General features: G+C 42.9%; 3 protein-coding genes across 4 annotated transcripts in view; 2 read left to right on the top strand and 1 right to left on the bottom strand.

Annotated features, from left to right (window-relative positions):
- Positions 1-293: 293 nt before the first annotated feature.
- On the bottom strand, positions 294-6870 carry brd9 (bromodomain containing 9). Of its 2 annotated transcripts, none has more exons than XM_062539516.1 (17): positions 6734-6870; positions 6089-6310; positions 5686-5795; positions 5457-5589; positions 4719-4776; positions 4479-4623; positions 4241-4351; positions 3846-4030; positions 2875-3007; positions 2708-2780; positions 2479-2574; positions 2184-2316; positions 1973-2084; positions 1665-1721; positions 1230-1332; positions 962-1132; positions 294-693 (listed from the first exon to the last, which is right to left on the bottom strand). In XM_062539516.1, the coding sequence occupies exons 1-17, from the start codon at positions 6780-6782 to the stop codon at positions 593-595; spliced, it is 1992 nt and encodes a 663-aa protein (XP_062395500.1). In that variant the 5' UTR covers positions 6783-6870; the 3' UTR covers positions 294-592. The 2 variants fall into 2 exon arrangements, with proteins under 2 accessions (XP_062395500.1, XP_062395499.1); XM_062539515.1 differs by having other exon boundaries at positions 296-693; positions 1230-1335.
- On the top strand, positions 6868-14098 carry trip13 (thyroid hormone receptor interactor 13). The gene is made up of 14 exons (XM_062539529.1): positions 6868-6965; positions 7241-7342; positions 7544-7694; positions 7976-8102; positions 8409-8464; positions 8565-8655; positions 8788-8860; positions 8947-9010; positions 9115-9201; positions 9487-9593; positions 10011-10164; positions 10709-10821; positions 13125-13194; positions 13304-14098. Exons 2-14 carry the CDS (start codon positions 7242-7244, stop codon positions 13397-13399), a joined length of 1290 nt encoding a protein of 429 aa, XP_062395513.1. The 5' UTR covers positions 6868-6965; position 7241; the 3' UTR covers positions 13400-14098.
- Positions 14099-18165: 4067 nt separating this feature from the next.
- Positions 18166-19027, top strand: part of nkd2b (NKD inhibitor of WNT signaling pathway 2b) — a 28056-nt gene continuing 27194 nt past the window's right edge. The window contains exons 1-3 of the mRNA XM_062539522.1: positions 18166-18560; positions 18665-18691; positions 18800-18894. Of these exons, the coding sequence (XP_062395506.1) occupies positions 18536-18560; positions 18665-18691; positions 18800-18894 (147 nt within the window). The 5' untranslated portion in view covers positions 18166-18535. The remainder of the gene's footprint in view (positions 18561-18664; positions 18692-18799; positions 18895-19027) is intronic.

The following is a 19027-nucleotide window of genomic DNA, read 5'->3' as shown; positions in this document are numbered from 1 at the left end:
ATGCAAATTTGATGGAAATGTTCTCTTCATAAATATGTGTTAGCAAGTTACTGAAAACACGATAAATGCGATACAAAAAGTGTTTATATCAGGGATTACAGTGTAATTCAACAAAGGAGAGAAGTGTTACAGGTAATAGGTCTATGGCTTATAAGGGAACAGTTTTTTTAATTATTTTTTTATTATTATTATCAATGCCTGCTAAAAAAATAATGGAGAAAACACTGAATGAGGTTATCAGGAAACTGAATGGTGTACATAAGAGATTGGAAAACAAATGCATTTTTTCTGACCATGTAAACCGTGACTGAAATTGCACTAACTGCTAAGGCAGCCTGAGAGAAAAGTATCCAGAATGCCTTCACTGCTCCCAGACAAAAGACAAACACAATTGTTTAAAAAAAATGGTGGTAGAGCATTTATTCTCAAACATGACCAGGCAATACAAATTAATCTGTACAATTTACATCACACAACATACATACTCAGCAGACATAGTTAAGTCAGTCCAATCAATTGTAATCAAAGACACATTACACAAAAGAAAGCCCATGTACAAGCGGACATTAGATTGGAGGGGGAAGTGCATCCATCAGCTGTTGGCAGTGGTGCCTGGTTCAGGAGACTGGAGAAACTCGTACGGGTCGTGCATCATCTCTGACTGATCTCCAACACCAAGGTGTGCTGGACTCCCTGCACAACACAGGATGAAAAGGGCCCAAGTTAAGTCGTCATCACGACAACTGACATAACTTATAAAGCAGAGGAGGACATCTGAAATTATGCATCTGTTTATATTATATTTGGCTCGATTGATGTGGATATTAAAAGACAAAAGTATAAAAAAGTAAGTAATAAGAAATGAGATTCGTCTGTGGAGTGGATGGGTGTGGCCATTGAATGTAATGACAGGCCTTCATTTCTGGGCCTCCCAGGGCACTACTCTGCGTGGCCTTCTTACCCAGGTGGTGCTGGTCTCGTTCGGAGGCGTTGGAGAGGGAGGACAGGTTGGAGGAGGGCCTGGAGCCCACCCTGTCCACCTGTGTGTCCTGGAACTCCTGCAGGAGCTTGGCAGTGTCGTCAAAGTGCTGGTGGCCTTCGTCATGTTCCGGCTCTTTCTTCACCGTCTTACCTGAAAGGGTGCAGGGAGGGCAGGCAGACAGGTCAAGACTGTGAGCTTGGTTTCAGACTCGGACGTATGCCAGAAGCAAAAGAACATTAGGACTCACCCAGATTGTTCAGCATGGACATATCAAGAGACATGTCAGGATAGCTCTTCATAGACATGAAATCCAGCATTGAGCTGCTCTCTCCTGAGGTCCCACTTCCATCCTGCTGATATGATGCACAGCAATGAACACCATGATGATACAACAGTTAAGTGCGGTCACACTACAAATTCATTTCTGATTGGATGAGAGGTATTCCATGAGTCATGATGAGAGATGATAACCCAGGACATCGTCTCTCAAGACAGTTTCGCATTTTGCATCAAACTGGCTGCTCCACTCATTCAAAGTGAGAGAGCAGCAATTTAATAATGACGCTTTTGACAGTTAGTGAAAAAATTATGCCACTCTCACTCAAATCATATTGCTTTATTATAAGATATGTGAATGTGCTGGATTGCTGTTCATAAACTAGTTATTCTAAAGCCTGCTTACCTGCATATCAGAGATGCTACTCTTGGTTTCATCTGGTGTAGCAGACATGTTTCTTTTCTGAAAAATGAACGACACCATACCATAATGTGATGAAACATGTTGTAGCAAATATTGTTAATTTCCACCATAGTTCCTGGCCAGGTAGGTGGAACAATAAAATACTGACAAGGACAGATGGGGAAAAATGGACAGCAGTAGAAAGTGCACTTTCACAGCACACCATTACCAGCTATAGGCAAAATACACCTGTTATGACATGGGCATACAAAACAGGGGAATTAACTGATAAGGTCCTGTATATGTTGTACCTGTCGAATCTGGAACACTGATTTGGAGTGATCCCCACCCGTCATCTTGTCCAGTAATTCATCCACAAGCTTCTTGGTGATGCCTCCGCAGCCCTTAACAAACTCCTGGAGACTGTGGCATCATGCACAGGAAAGGACCATTAGTTCAGTCCCCACCTCCCAGCCCCGGTAAGACTGTTCAAGTGTTCTGATTGCTAATGTGCCACGTTACCTGAGGGCGCACTGCACTCCCGTCTCGTCCCCGTAGGCCGAATAGAGCACGTCCATCTCCTCCGGGAGCAGGTCGGGATAGATGGAGTTGTTCTGGAGAGTCTGCGTGTTGTAAGCACTGCTGAGGAACGTCACTGCAAAGGAGGACACTAATGAATTACTTACACACAGATATTGTGAAATCAACTGGCTTAAGTCCACCAATTAAACAAATCTTCACATGGCTGGGTGACACCAATGAGAAGACACAGAAAAGACCCTGGGGCTGTTGCACATGTGCACGCCAAAGGACGTACCCTTGTGTCTGCGGTCGTCTTTGAATCCCAGCGCTGTTAGACCAGGTAAGAGCTTATTTGATAGTGAACTCAGGTCAACAGGATGGGTCTCCTCCTCTGAAACCAACAAAAACCCCACAAAGATCTGACTGAGAACAGGTGAAGCAGAAATGTAATGCAATACTTCTCATTCATTCAGATGATGGCAACAAAAGCACCAATGTTGTTAGATCCGGATGAGATACTCTACCTTCCGCATCTGGCTCCTGCTGATTGACAACAGTGTAGAGGAGACCCTCTCCCTCTTTCCTTAGGTAACCAATCTACAGATTCAGAAGCAGATGTTTAACCAAAATATACCAAACAAACAAAAAAACAGTACACTATTGCACTACGCTAATGGGGCTGTTAGTGTACCTTGGAGCTGGGCATGAAGCGGTTGATGCGATCCCGTGCTTCATCAGCAGCATGCTCCACGAGGGCCAGAACATGCTCTTCTGCTGTGCTGTCCGTCAAGCTACAGGCATTGCCCTCTGGCTCATAAATATCACTGGAGCACATGAGGAGACACACATACAAACACATTAGTCACTGCCAACAAATGAGTTACTAATCTTAGTTACCAATCGGAGTTACAATCATTGCCAAGATGTTTCCGACTGGAAACAAGTACACGCTTCACACTTGCACACATACACACACAAACACAAGACACACATACAGTAGTAACACCAGCCACGAGGAGAGGCACTGGTGGAAACTAATGACCATTACTCCCAGGAACTAGATGTACTGCATAGCGGCACAAAATATGACCGCCGCTCACATGCACGTTCTCTCTGAGTCACGTTTGTCTTTTTGTCTCCATCTCCTACTCTATTCCCTACTCTTGCAACTCTTGTGTATGTAAATGAGTGTGTGCATATATGTATGTTCACTTGTGAGTGTGTCTGTGGGGGTAATGGTGTGTGTGTGTGTGTGTGTGTGTTTAGGGGGGGGGGGGGGGTAACGGTGTGTGTGTGTGTGTGTGGGGGGGTGTAACGGTGTGTTGGGGGGGGGGGTGTAACGGTGTGTGTGTGTGTGTGGGGGGGGGGGTAACGGTGTGTTGGGGGGAGGGGGTAACGGTGTGTTGGGGGGTCCGGTGTGGTAGGTGGGCAACAGATCCAAACGAAAATCAATGGTTCGGTGTCATCCTTGTGGAGCAACATTCCCACCAAGCTTTGTGCAGCCAGGTCTTTCAGTGCCCCAGGAATCATAGACACAAAGCACCGGTCACAATCATTTGAATACAGGCACGTAAATGCAAATACTTCAACAAACAGTCTTCATTCAAATCAGATTTAGCTAGATCCTCTACAGAAGCCGTCCAAGCGGACCTGTTCTCATACCTGATGAGGGGCACACTGTGATGGGGCTGCTTTTTGGACTTTTTGGCTGACTCCACAGGTGTGGGGATGACCACAGGCTCTGGCTCTTCGGCAGCGATGTCCTCATCGCCCAAAAAGGCGGCCTGCTGGGAGAAATCCATGTCGTGCATGAAAGACATGCTGCGCTTCAGCGTCAGTAGCCGCTCCTGAAAAAGAGACCATTACTGACAGGCAAACAGTACAGGCATCTGACTCCAACATAAGTGATCACTGATGACTGCAGCTGGTGACAAAGCCAGTATGAGAATGAGCAGCAAAATTAAACATTTTGTCAGACATTTTAGTCACAAGATGTGTTATAAACAGAAATATTTCAAATATCAAATATCTAAGTGTGGTAGGTGTAAGATATTTACTTTGCTCATCATCTTGAACCCTGTGTGGAGCAATTTCTTGGCAGCTTTGTAGTAAACAGTCTCAGGTCGATTGTACAGCATAGCATTGTCACACATGAGCTTGAAATCTGCCTGTGGATGTGAGAGAAATGTTAGTTGTCATTACTCAGATGAAAGATGCAAGCTTAATTCACTGAAAGCATTTACTAATGTAATGTTCATGGCTCAGTATCAGACAATAAAATGAACCAGACTATACCTTGAACTCTGTGACTGTTTTGTACTCATTTTCAGTGACCTTGTCTTTCAATGTGCTGAAGTCCATGGGGTGCTTAATGATAGTGGAATAACCAGGAGCAATGACATCAGTCACTGGAAATGCAAAGAACCCATTGGGGTCTTTCCTGTTATGAGATTTAAAAAATAAAAAGTTATGACCAATTGCAGTGTTTACACTGGCAAATAGAAATTCCTCTAATAGGTTCTCCAACTGTCTTACCTCTGAAGTTGTCGAATAAAATGCTCTAGGATCTGTTGAAATGGGGTACATTCACTCTCTGTAATCAAAAGCAAAGGAAAACACCATCTTTGACGCGTCCTATTACCAAGCCAAACATTACAATGTACTTCTTCTGGTGTACTTTTTATACAGTTTTTATACAGTTCTTATACATTGCATTAGGACAGGTTGTTGTATTTATTTTATTTGTCTATTTATTTATATTTTAGCATTAGTGCAGGCTAATGAGATTGACTGGTATTGGGACAAATTGGCTGTACATAGTGGTTGTGCTTTCCCCACATGTGCTCAAACAGGTACAGTGGAGGGGTGCCTAAGGAATGTGTACTGTTGCATGTTACATGTCTCACAGATGCACTGTTGTATGTGGGGTGGGGTGGGTTTGTCTGTAAGTCTTATTTATTTCCTTTCCTTCACTGTCTGGACGATGTAACAATGCAAATTTCTCCTTTGGGAGACAATTAAAGGATTATCTTATCTTATCTTAAGGTCCATACTCCATAGGCACCCTTCACAGCTATACATAATCATACTGTTTAGTTGGAGTATATTAAGATGTCACCTTTTTGCCCCCAAATGGTCCAAGTCTTTAAATGAGCTACATTTTTTTTTTATAGAACATTAGGATGAATTCACATTTTCTCTTGCTTGTTGATTGGTTGTGTGCACTATCTTTCAGATCCCAGAGTAACAGTTTGAGTTTTCTGCACAGCTTACCTTGCTGGGTCCTGCAAGCTCGGACTGGCCGGTCACCCGCCTGTTCAACTTCAACTTTAATCCGCGGATGAAACTCATCGATGCCTTCCTCCGCATAAAACTTGTCCCGTTTCCGCTTCTTCTCCTCTAGTGGCTATGGACGAAAAAAATCAGCAGATGTAGATATTGAGATTGGTGTACTAATTTCACATGATATAGAGTACCAGCAAGTCAGCTGTCATGCTCTTACCTCAACAGGTTTTGGCAGAACAAAGGGCTCAATTGGTGGTGGTGGTACTGGTGGTGCACTTGCAGCAGCATTCTCACTCTGCTCCCTTAGCTCCTTCTTTTTCTTCTTCTCTTCCTGCAAGCAATTGAAATGGTTGGAGTGGCATATACACACACGCACACGCACACTAAGACACACTGGCCCCTTCTCAACCTCTCTCCTCAATCCTCGGCCCTTCAGGCTTGTTCCCACTGATCTATGAAGAACACTGGATAGACTGTCCCATTGTTGCCGCCCAATCATTCTTTATCTAGATCAGTGGGAACGAGGACCGAGGAAGGAAGGGAGGATAGATAAAACGACGAGTGAGAGAGGCCAAATATTGAACGCAGAATGAGTCTGCCATCAGTGATTGCTCATTCACTTGCCTTTCGTCTCCTTCTCTCCTCATCATCTACGTGCTTGTCTTTGTCCTTTTCTGATTTCTTCTTCTTTTTCTTCTTCTTTTCTTTGTGGCGTTCGCGTTCATGGTCAGATCTGTCATCATAGTAAGAGTCGTGTCCAGAACCAGAGAGCTCGGTGACCTCGTTGCCTCCCACTTTCAGCACCAGCTTCAATGGTTTCTCCAGAGGTTTGTCTTCATAACCTTCGCAGACATAGGGAAAAGCAAAAATGTTCCATGATGAAATTCGCAATCAACTCAGTGTTATACATACATCACCAGGAATTACGTTATTACGTTATCTATGTATGCACTCACTGACTCTCTTACCAACAGAATGCACGTACCAATGCTACAACATTAGCATCTTCAAAGCAGCTAATTCAATGAAGGTGAGAGCACAATATGCGTCGCTTAACGTTACTTTGCTCTGATATCCAAGGTTAATTGCAATATGCACATCTCGGTGTAAATATTCAAATGACATTCAAGTTAGCGTTATACTGGTTGGAAAAACAATAAAGCTATCTAGTTAGCCATCTGACCTGCTAGGTAACTGTACTCTGACGATACCAAAATCAATGTTTGCAACGCGTAAAAAGTGACAGAAAATAACTCAATGCTCACCATCAACCGTCCTCCATTCAGGCTTGTGCCTTTTATGTTTCTTTCCCATAATGACGAGTTAAACAGAAGCACAAGACCAACAGTTTAATATAACGTTTACTAATATTTCCCCATTGTCCAACCCACTACACAAACTCTTTCCGGAGCAAAAATGAAGCTGAAATTGTTTACTTCCGGGGTAGTAAAAACTCATCGCCGCGCGCTAAATTCAAGTTTTTTAGTTGGATGTCAGGTGAGACAGTCAGCTTGTTTTTGTATCGAGTATGTGTGTCATTTAAATGGTTGTTAGTTGTTCGGTGTGACTTTACACCGAGCAGTTGGAAATGTTACAACATACAAAGAAGTCGTGATAACGTGTTATACTTCTGTCAGAGCAAATTAAGACTCCTAGCCAAATTGCTAAGTAACTGGTTATGCTAACGTGACTATCCAGCGCTTTGGTCAGTGCTGGAAATAACTGAAGCAAAATGGGAAAATGTCACATCCATGTGTTTATTTTGGTTTCAGTATGGATGGTGACAGAATGGAGGTTGTTGGTGAGCCTCATCAAAACGGCAATGGCATCAGCAATACAACCATCCATGTGGAGGTCCATGTAAAGTTGAGAAGGTACTGGTTGGTTTCCAACTTGTATTTTGTTGAAGCTGTTTTTAAGTTGCTACGCTTGCATTAATATGTCTGCTATTCAATTCTTGGTGAACAATTGAATACTGCCAGTCTTGTGAAAATATAAAATCAAACATGATCAGTCATTGTTAATGTGTATACTCTTTATCATTCACATGCCCATGCTTGATTATGTTGTAACAGTACTGCAAAGAAGGCTGACATTAAATTGCACACACTTGGACTGCTGAATCGGCACCGCATGGTATTTGGGAACTTCAGGTGGACTGAGTTTGATGAAGACTTCCTGAAGAGGAATGTAGAGTCAGTAGCCATTGTGGATGCAGAGAGACAGGTGAACATGAAACACTACCCAATATTTATTTTTAAATGAATGAGATTTTGCGGAATGTTTTATTAATATGAATGTGTATTATTACAATTGAATACAGTGTTTAACATAAGTTATTTATGTATTGATTATTGTTAAAGTAGCTTTTCTAAAGCCAAACTGTATCCCCATCTCAGTAGAGTGATATGGCCGATGGTTTTGCAGAGATAGGCTGATTTATGCCTTGACTGTTATTAAATGTAAAGTGGACTAGTAAAGTGTTTGCCTCATCTTGTATTTTCCAGCCAATAGATTTGAAGAGTTGCGATCTGTCAATGCACATTTTCTCCTTGAGTGATGATGGCCCCAGCATGCTCACTTTGGAGGAGGACGAGGAGCTGTCGGCAGCCAACTCTTGGCTTCTACCAGCAGGTGGACCTCCAGACATCCTTTACTTTAGAGTTTGACACAGACCGGCTTTAATCGTTAACATTTATTACAGATGATATGTTCGTGAGTGTTTCGAAATAACAGTATGACTGTATCACGGTCATACACTCCTGAGTTGTACAAGAACAATTGTATAACAATTGTGTTATGTCCACTCAGATGGCAGTGTTTATTGTTGTGTTTTGTTTATACATTGATCGTCTTTATTCCCCAATGTGTGTACATGTAATTAATGGAAATAGCATGATAAAACAGTCATAAGTAGTTTGATATTACTTTGCTTTACAGCTGAATTCCATGGCATCTGGGAGAGCCTGATCTACGATAGTGGAGTTAAAACTCAGGTACTCCCTTTTAATATGACATTTAAGAGCAACCATAGAGTTTCACCTATTCACTTTTAATGTTGTTTTCTTTTCTCTTCTGTTTTTTTTTAATCACCAGCTTCTGGACTACGTCTCTACAACAATTTTCTTCTCCGACAAAAATGTGGATAGTAACCTGATTGCATGGAACCGAGTGGTTTTACTCCATGGTATGAGCCAGCGTTGGTTTGTGCCCTGTTCCACCTAGATATTATTTGTCTTGTCCTGAGACAGACTGTGTTCATTCACCTGATATGTACACCCATTGTGTTTCATGGGCTTGTGTAATCGCATCCCGTTAGGACCCCCAGGCACAGGGAAGACGTCACTGTGCAAAGCGCTTGCCCAGAAGCTCTCCATCAGACTGTCAAACCGGTATGAGAAAGCCATAAAGAGCTCCCTAAACCTCCCTACTCCCACGCTGGCCATCAGTAACCTCTATAAATCTGTTTCTCACACAGGTACACGTACGGGCAATTTGTGGAGATCAACAGCCACAGTCTTTTCTCCAAGTGGTTTTCAGAGGTACTTCTGTCTACAGCAGTTTTCATGCCTTTTTTTCCCCTGTCACACACCTTTTGGGTTGGCATTGTCAGAGCACTGGTTGAGGCATGCATGTTTGATTGCAGAGCGGGAAACTCGTCACCAAGATGTTCCAGAAAATTCAACAGTTGATTGATGACAAAGAAGCTCTTGTTTTTGTTTTAATCGATGAGGTGAGGCTCATCTGTTATTCTGTGGCCGATATTGTCAGCTTTTCTGCACGTAGATGTCAAGTCTGTTTGTTTGCTTAGCCTGCAAAGCCACATATTGGCTTCAGGTCTGTTTGTACTCCGCTAAATTATTCCACAGCACCTGCTTAGGGCAACACCAAAGAAATGATAATAAAGAAAGAATTTCATTTGAGATGTGGCCCAGGGCCTCATTTCAGTAAACAGTGTGGCCTGTAGACATGAAATGCGAAATGAAACTGATGAAATGCCATGTTGGACCACACGCAGGTGGAGAGTTTGACAGCAGCCCGTAACGCGTCCCAGGCCGGCACGGAGCCCTCGGACGCCATCCGCGTGGTCAACTCTGTCCTCACGCAGCTGGACCAGATTAAGCGGTCAGTAGGCCATGTCTTCACCAGTCAGGTTTATTCCACACTGTGTTTTCTGAGTTGAAATGAACAGATATCCTTATGTGGAGTTCTCAAAGATCATCTTAAAGGTGCTCTATGTAAGAACGACCACCAGCATTTAAAACGGGAATTTCTGTCCAAAATCAAAACATTTGAGAGCATTAAGTAGGCTAATCTGGCAATCCAAAGGTCAAAATGGTATTTCTTTTTGCATCCTTATTTTTTAAGCATTGTTGACATAATAGACGTCATTAGCTAAGTTAGCTAATCAACCTGGTTAGCATTGTTAGCATAGCTAATTTGGTGGTTATTTGGTGTAAGGAGGCCATTAGTTTACACTTGATTTGTTTTTTTCCTGTAGTGTGTCTGACATTATTCGACTCTCTTTTCTCATCTACCCAGGCATCCTAATGTGGTGATTCTCACGACCTCCAATGTTACAGAGAAGATAGACTTGGCCTTTGTGGACCGTGCAGATATCAAACAGTACATCGGGCCTCCCTCAGTGGAGGGCATCTTTAACATCTACCTGTCCTGTCTTGAGGAGCTCATGAAGGTGCAGTACCAAGGTGGCCTTCCTCACCCCAGAGACTGACGGCTGGTCTTGGTCGTACCGATCAACTCACTCCACAAACGCACCCAGAGCCTAACAGCTTATCCTAACTGCAAGCGAACGTCCGATTGTGGCGTAACATTGAGCATTCTCTGTCTACTCGGAATCCGTTAAACATGCTGTTCTGCTGCTTCATATTCCCTTGTTCGAAATAGCAGAACAAGAGTTGTTTATTGTGTGAGTTGATACAAAGCTATAGTACTTGAAAGCCTGAGAGCATCTCGAGCAGCATGTCTCTAGCGGTGATTTATGCTTAGCAATTAGGGTGCAATCTATCTTTGCCGTTGATTATCCTCTGACATCTTTAGGTCTGCTGACTGTATAATGGTTTATCATTCTTGCTGACTTGATTTGATGTTGTTTAAGGTGTTGCAGAAGTGATTATACAATGCAGGGAGCCTTGATAAAAAAAACAGCCAGTAGAGACAACACTAGCTGACCTTTTCACTGGTTGTTCACCTGTCCCTCCTGCACTCTCTGTCTGCAGTGCCAAATCATTTACCCTCGGCAGCAGCTGCTCACCATGTTCGAGCTGCAGACCATGGACTTCAAGGAGAGCAACGTGTCCCAGCTCAGTCTGGCCCTCAGGAGCATAGCCATGTGAGTCTCCCTCTGCTCCCTCTGCTACAGGCACCGCCTCAAGACTTTAGCATGCTCCCGCGTCTGCGTCACGCGCACACGGCCCTGGTGAGCGCGTGACGGGAATTGCGTCATTTTTACGGCATGCGTTGCGTTTTTGAGTCGACCAAAATTTAAGACCGCGTGTCACTTCACGCGTAGACTGCGCATGTGTGAAACGGAACTGCTGTAAACACGCCCCTCCAGTAGGTGGAGCACGTACAGAAATAACGCTTAAAACGCAGCAAACAGAGGCAGAAGAACACTTGTTTGGTTACTATGATAAATGGAGAAATGCGAAGAACCAACCCATCAAACATTTCAGCAGACATGCGAAAGTACTCGTGGCGCTTCTCCTCATCTAACAGCCGCATCTTTTGTATATAAGTGTGGAACACTCCTTCCCTGGCTCTTCCTTCGTTCAGTGGTCGCACATCCCACCTTCTTCTCTTCTTCAGGCGTTGCTCTTCTAACAACAGCAGAGTATCACAGTTAATTTGTAGTGCGAAGGCGCTAACCTTGATCGGCTGGCGCGCATTCAGGACAACAGACATTGGAGTATGCCTCGTATACGCGTCTAAAATGACGCACGTCAAACGTCCAGTGCCGTGTGCGCGTGACGCAGACGTGGGAGCATGCTAAAGCCTTCACGCTCATCACTGTTCTACTCAGCTGCACTCGCTTGTCCTCTGATGTTCTCTGTTCCACTCAGACTGATTTGTCAAGATCCTGGACATTATATTGCCGGGGTCAGTGTTGCTGGTCGGCTTGTCAAAAGATGAATAGGAAAAGATTGATGATATTTTCTGTATGTTGTAATGTTAGTATTGATAGTAAAGTTGCAACTTTTCAATTAGTTTGAATCAAAATCACAATCAGCTTTATTGGCCAGGTTTGCGTAAACAAACAAGGAATTTGAATCCGGTTATACATACAACAATAAAAACATAAAAAGAATAAAATAAAAATGAAAATACAGAACAGTAAGAATACAATAAGGACAGTAAGGCTATGTATAAGAATAAATAAATACAGTATGTACATTTGCAAATAAATAAATGCTATGTGTGGGATAGGGTAATGCAATTGTCCGGAGGGAGAGTGCGGCTTTGTCCCTGTCAAGGTAGCCATACTCATGCTACCTTGCTACCAGGCTAGACACAAGATGCAATATACAATTGAGAAAGGGTGGGAATAGTGCAATATCAGTATAGACTGAGGTTTAAGATGAAAGATAGATATAGTGCTAGGCAGTTTAGAGCAATGATAATGTATCAATAGCAATACTGTAACTGATCTTGAAAAGAGCACATGAGGTAGATGAGCAGAACAGATTGATTGACTACTGTATGTTTATGTTTCTACTGTCTGTGTAAAGGTGGGTGCTGTATAGAACATGCAAACTTGTGTAATTGTGTAGTTCCGGTTTATTTATTCCTTAAAGGAATAGTTCGGAATTTTGGACATAGGACCTTATTTCCAACTTAGTCGGGGTGATATAGGTCGGTGAAGACCATTTTCAGTGAATTTCTGCCCTTCCTTGAGTTGCAGCGTTCATCTCGTGCTAACCTAGGTGCCGAGATAACGCAAGTCAACGGTAACATCCAGCCTGCCACTGAAAACACTCCACAGAACACCCGAAACAAATAAATGATAACGTCAGACTATCAATGCACATGCCTGTGTTGATGGAACAATGTTAGAAACAAAACTAACCTTGCATCGCATTGCAATAGCCTACTTTGTTCCCTGTATGGTGAACGGATTGATATTGATTGATATTGAGAAACTAGTCCCTCAAAATGTAATAAATCATTGAGTTGCAAGGTTAGTTTTATTTCTAAAATTATTCTATCAACACGGACACGTATATCGATAGTCTGCCGTTTTAATTGACTTGTCTCAGGTGTGCGGTGGAGTGAGTAAGACTGTTGTTGATGTTAGACTGATGTTACCGTAGAAATGCGTTAGCTAAGAACCAGCGTTAGCAAAGGGGGACGCTGCAACTGAAGGAAGGGGGTAAACGCGATAAAAACGGTCTCCACCGACCTATATCACCTCGGTAAAGTTGGAAATGAGGTCCTATGTCCAAAATTCCAAACTATTCCTTTAACATTGACAATTTTTAAATGTGTATTTAAGTTAATATTGCCAATACTTACATATGTGTTGGATTATTGTGTTGTTATTGGGTTATTGTGGTAGGCATGGCTTGTGGCAGAAAGCCGGTCATGACTCATGAAATGTGGGAACCATGTTGACCAAGTTTTTGTTTTTGTTCTCAGAAAGAGTAAAGGGCTCAGTGGCAGAGCATTGAGGAAGCTTCCCTTTTTGGCCCATGCCCTGTTTGTGAAGGTACCCGACTACTCTGATGTTACTTCTGTAGTTGGACTGCTTAGCGTTACCTTAAGTTATATGTGCCAGTCTGCTGTGGCTTAACTAACTGCCTGTTCTTCCTACATAGACCCCCAGTACTTCCCTGGAAGGATTCCTGAAGGCTCTGGACAAGGCAGTAGACAAACAATTAGAGGAGCGAGCACATCTGGTCAACTGTGTATGACACACTCACACTCACACTAGCGCTCACACTCACACCAGCACACCAGTTTACCATGTGACTCCGAACCAACTACTAACATCCCACAGATCTAATATCTGAACTCTCCAGGCATTTAGGCTTGGCTCAAATATGTGTAATGCCAGTTCTATGCAGTTTGCATGAATGTATTTTATTGAGCTGAACATCGGTGCCATGTGTGTCTTGACTCCATGGAAAGGGACTGAGAGCCTGCATGGGAGTCAAGACTCCACAGGAGCACTGAAAATGCACTTTGGAGCGTAACCTGAGTCTTGACATGTCAAAACCCTAATAACATACTGGGGTATTGTACAGTATATATCTACTAGCATCTAGCACTTTTATTCTACCTTTTTTGTCTCCTCTCTTCTCTTATTTCTCTTCTTCTGCTCTCTTGCGTGTTCGTATAATCCTACAATCTTCCTTTCACAAATGTTCAAGTATTTGTGCCAATTTCCAAATATCTGTGTTGAAAGCAAACAAATTTCACTCAGGTTATTATTTTTTTCTTATAACAGTCATATGTTTGTGTACAGGATGTTAAGTTCCACAGCTTCAGCCAAACAATATTATCGCATGCTAACTCGGGATTCAATATTTTGTTGTTCCGAACTATTGTTGATTTGGTTTGGTTTGTTTACATAACATTGGATAACGTTTCTATTAAAATGTTTTTAATTATTTTTTTGAATGACATTCAATGGTTTATATAAACTGGACCATCTGGTAGTGGTGACTTCAAGTATGGAGTGTTTGGGTTTAGTCTTTGAGACATATTGCAAAAGGCCACTAGATGGCACAAAGATACAGGAAATTTGTAAAGAAAAAAAAATAATGATAATTATAGCAAAATATATTACAAAAAATAAGGTGAGCTGGGATGCAGAAACAATTTACTATGGTGATATTAGGTTAATGTAATAAGAAAGAAACTTCAATTATCAAACTAATATTTGACCCATATGAACTAAGTTTTGACATTGCTTTGTCTGTTTACTACATACAACAGAAGACTGATTCCGTTGTGGCCCTCATAAACAAGCAGAGAGTAATTTAGCCTACTTTGTCAGTTATAGGCGAGTACTCACAGGTGTTGTGAGCAGACCAGTATTTCCATCCTTTATTTGCATGTTTTGCATTCTGCGAGTGCTTTCTGTGTAAACCACACTGCAGCCTGTCGCTTCACACAATAAGGGCTTTGTCTGATATTGGCCAACAGACTGCAACTCCACTTCAAAGCCTAATCCTGGCGGCTGTTATGCTGTCAAGTGTAAAATGGGATGTGTTAAGTCACATACCTGTTTATCTTTTTTTTTCTCCCTGTGTTATGCACAGATGATCATTTCAGAGCCGTAAGATCTCATGCAAATCTGCTACTCAAAACCCACTATTTGATCCTGTTTCCAGCAGGAAGATTCATTTGATTTACAAACTAGCATTCCAGTGACACTGGGTTCGCCTCGCATGCCATTGCTAAAGAAGAGCAAAAAGCACCCTCTCTAATGACAGACTCATGTGTAATGATATTGCTTAAATTTCACAGCCATTATTTTGAGAATCCTAAATGTTCTATTTCATGCATGATTATAAGCTGCTGTGCATCGTTGCTTTAACACCTAGTGAAGGCAGGTCCTTTCCCTTCTGGCGGCCCGTCTTTCCCATTGGGCTGCGGAGGCTTGTAATTAAACTGATTGCAATGGTATAAATACACTGCGCTCAAATTGTGGTTTATGACCCTATTTGTCAGCACCTTCTCCTCTGTCAGTCTGATGGTTTAGAGCAGGTAAGCACCTGCACGCCAACGCTTCTCCGGCTTCTTTCAGCAGCGCTAGTCTGAGAGGCGATTAAAAACTCGTCAGGGAGAAAGGGAAAGAGAGAGAGAGCGAGAGAGAGAGAGTAGTGGGTGAAAGAAGAATGAACAGCAAAGGCAGTCTTGATAAATAAAAGCCATAATTACAATGTCTGGGGGCTCTTTTTCCCTCTGTCTTTCTCTTCAGTTCTCTGTCCAATGTGGGGCAGCTGTTTAAATGCACTCATCAGAGAGAGGACAGGCAGGGGGAGGGGGTGAAAAGACGTATTGTTACCCAGTTTTATCACTGGCCTGAGTGGTTAGACACTGGCAGAGAACCCCAAGATAAACAAACACAATGATGTTTATCCTCTCAACGGTTGTTCAGGTACATCGCCTTCAGCAATGGAATATTGACACAAGTGCCAATGCTAATTCCGCTAAGTGAGAAGTTAAGAGACGTGTGGATGCGTAAATGGAAACAGCGCAGGGCGTTTGAGGTTGTTTAGGGGAATTAAGAGAGATACACGTCTCTTTGTTTGACACAATCAAGTGCTCAACTTTACTCAAATGAGTGGAAAGTCCGCGTTTGGGGGAAACCACTCAATGTAAAGCCTCTTGTGTTAACAGGAACCATCTTGTGCTTTGTGGGTGCTAACTTTGCCAGCACCCATTACAATGAATGCACAGGCTTGTTGTTTTACAACAGCCATTTGGATGCAATGTCCTCCACGGGTTTTCAAAGTGCTGGGCTAGTTATGACTTCAAAATGGCTCGCAAAACCAGCAGTCAGGAAATGGACAGGCCATGAACGCCTAATGGTGTGGTCTTTAACAATGTGTTTGTCTTCATTAGTCTCCTTTCGCCGTCTCTGCCGTGATGTGTCAACATCCTGTTCGTCTCAGTGGAAGCGGATTCCCATCCTGGACAACCCCCCAGTTCTGTGAGGATGGTGTCTGCAAATGGCATGTCTGCTTTACTTTGCGTTGCCTTGTCTCACTAGTCTCCTATCCCCGGCGCAGTGTTGTTCCCTCTTTTAACAAAAGCTGCAATGCATCTGTGAGTGGAGAGTGGAGATAGAGAGAGATGAGAGAGAGGGGGTGAGATGGAGCGAGCGGTACAGATAAAGAGCTGATGGGGTGGATTGGGGGGGGGGGGGGGGGGGGGGGGGGGTTCGCTCTAAAGCGAGCGCCTGAAAGCTCTGCCACAGAGGAGGGGAAGAGCGGACGATGATTAGGCTCAGCAGAGGGGATCAAAGGCTGCTGCCATCAATGAGCTATGCAAATGTCTGCTCATCCCGTCAGCTTGATCTGAGGGGCCGGCTCTGACAGGCAGCTCTGATCCTGCCGTATCGCTCGCACACACACACACACACACACACACACACACACACACACACACACACACTCACTCACTCACTCTCCATCTCTAATCACACCCTATCCACAGTGTTCGGCCCGCAGACTATTGTCCTGGCTGCCATCCAACTATGGGGCTCAGGATTCGATGGCCATCGGATCTGTTCAGAGCTCCCGAGTTTTTCGATGCTGCTGGTGGTGGGGGGGGGGTGTTTATCTAGTGTCACCTTGGAGGAGTTTCAGTGCTGAGTGCAACCCCAGCCCCTAAACCCTAATGACAGGGAGACTGGTTGGTAAAAGGTGACCGCAGAGTGAGACTGACCTAGGCCAGTGGTTTGCTAGTGGAATATGTGAGGCGCTGGATGGCGATGTGGCAGGTTTTCACTGGAGCTGTCAGCAACTGGGAATTACACGTAACCACTGGCATCAAAAGTGAAGGGCTTGGCCAACTGCCTTTAATTTTTCATCTGCCACAACGTGATTGTTAATTTTGTCATCTATCTTGATTAGTGTGTGTGTGTGTGTGTGCTTAAATGGATATGTGTGCAGCAGAAAGTATGTCACGAGGCATTTGCATGTTTGTATGGCATAAATGTCTTGATGACATTGTGAGTGTGTATGAAAAGAAGAACAATGATTTCTGACCAAAAATGTCCGTGTGCTTGGAATGCAGAATGTGTAGTTTAATTTGGCGCAAAGTTTCGTCTTAAGTGACAGATGGAACTGGCTGAAAGGAAGATCGCTTGTTTAGAATTTCATCATACGATTTTTTTGGGCTTCATTTCATGGACCTTTTGCACACAAAAAACAGTGTCCTTAGTGAGTCAGAGATTAATCCAGGAGTTTGAAAGTAATGCAAGCTTCAACCTGTTTTAATAATTATACCAACAATGAGAAACGTTGTGGATATGCTGTGAAGATACCTTTTCAACCACAATGGGCAATAGCCTGACATTACAGTATTATGACATTATGGCCACTGCCAAAACACAACAGGACCAATTGGTAAATTAGGCCAACAGACAGGAGGAGGGGGAGCACACCCCATATGTTTGAAGAAACAAGTCTTAATGTGCCAGCTGGGCTGCTATAAAGGCACACTGGGAAACTCCAGATCAGCTGTGTTGTCTTAAACAGTGACAGTACGCATCCCTGATGAGCTTAACTGCAATAGGCACCGACTAACGCTGACAGAAAACATCTCCAAAATATAGCAAAGCACAAGAAATACTCACATCTGAAATATTCACCCATTAGAGTAACAAATATAGAGTTCCATTTCTTCAATATAGTCCCTAGAGATCAGAAAAATATATAATTGCAAAATGTATTGTCCCAATCTGTTTTGAATGTGATAGCCTACATAATCATTTATTCACAAAAAGGCATATATCTGTGGACAAAGTTGCCAAGGCGTGTGCTTAAGAACTTGTAAAAAACACGTTTCCTTAATGAAACATTTGAAGAACGCGTGGGTAAATGAAATAATTAAATTGGTGTTCCTTTTAATTAGGCAACAACGCAAAGCATTTGTTTGAACTGGACCACAGAACCTGTTTTGAGCAAAGCCATAAAAACTTAATGTTTGCGCCATTGCGCTTTCAACGTCTCCTTTAGAGGGCATCGTTGGTGCTGAAGGCGGAGTGCTTGTTTGAGCTCAGCCTCAGCGCTAGTCCTGCTCTCGTAGCTTGGAACACGCTTTTTTAACTTCAGGACTACGGAGGAAGCAAGCGGGAGTGGATGCCTTGAGACCAACGGGGCTTCATTTAAGTGCTCATTTAATACTTCTGTCGTTGATGTCCTGTTTTGTTCGGAGAGTGTCGATGAAATAACAACGCGTTTAACAACTTTGATGGAATTTGGAAGTAATTCTTGCAATTTGTCAGACGGATACAATGTGACTGTTCCGACCAAATGAGTAGGTTTACTGAGAAGGATTGCTGTCCGGTCTGATCAGGTGAACTAAATAACATGGGTAAACTTCAGTCTAAACATGGTAAGTTAAGAAAAACGTCATTTGTTTCTCTTCTTTGATTTAATAACACCGTAATGTCTGAATAATAACACTGCTTTTGTTTACTGTATTTGTTCACAATCCAGCCTGTAAACGAAGGGAGAATCCAGAGGGTGAGTGTAACATGCATATCGTTCATTAAGTTTTGTATTATGATTTTCTTCACTTTTTTGGACTTGGAGACGATCTTATGCCCAGTCTTCTTGACATTTGTCCTGTAGGAGACAGTTTTGTTGTAAACGCGTTTATATCAAGGAGAGGGGCTGAAGAATGCGAGAGATACAGCGCATCGGAACACAAACTGAAGGATATCCAGGTAAGATGCGGTTGTTTTTATGCCTACGGTGAAAGTGTACTACTTTGCTACAACAGTAAATAGACTGCGTGACATGCTTTGTTGGTAGCCTATGTTTGATATCTGTATTAGATGGATAGCATTGTCACATGTT

The sequence above is a fragment of the Sardina pilchardus genome, chromosome 6 (assembly GCF_963854185.1).
Source record: "Sardina pilchardus chromosome 6, fSarPil1.1, whole genome shotgun sequence".
In the NCBI taxonomy this organism is placed as follows: Eukaryota; Metazoa; Chordata; class Actinopteri; order Clupeiformes; family Clupeidae; genus Sardina; species Sardina pilchardus.
The sequence above is the reverse complement of the archived record's forward strand: the minus strand, read 5'-3'. Positions and strand labels throughout refer to the sequence as shown.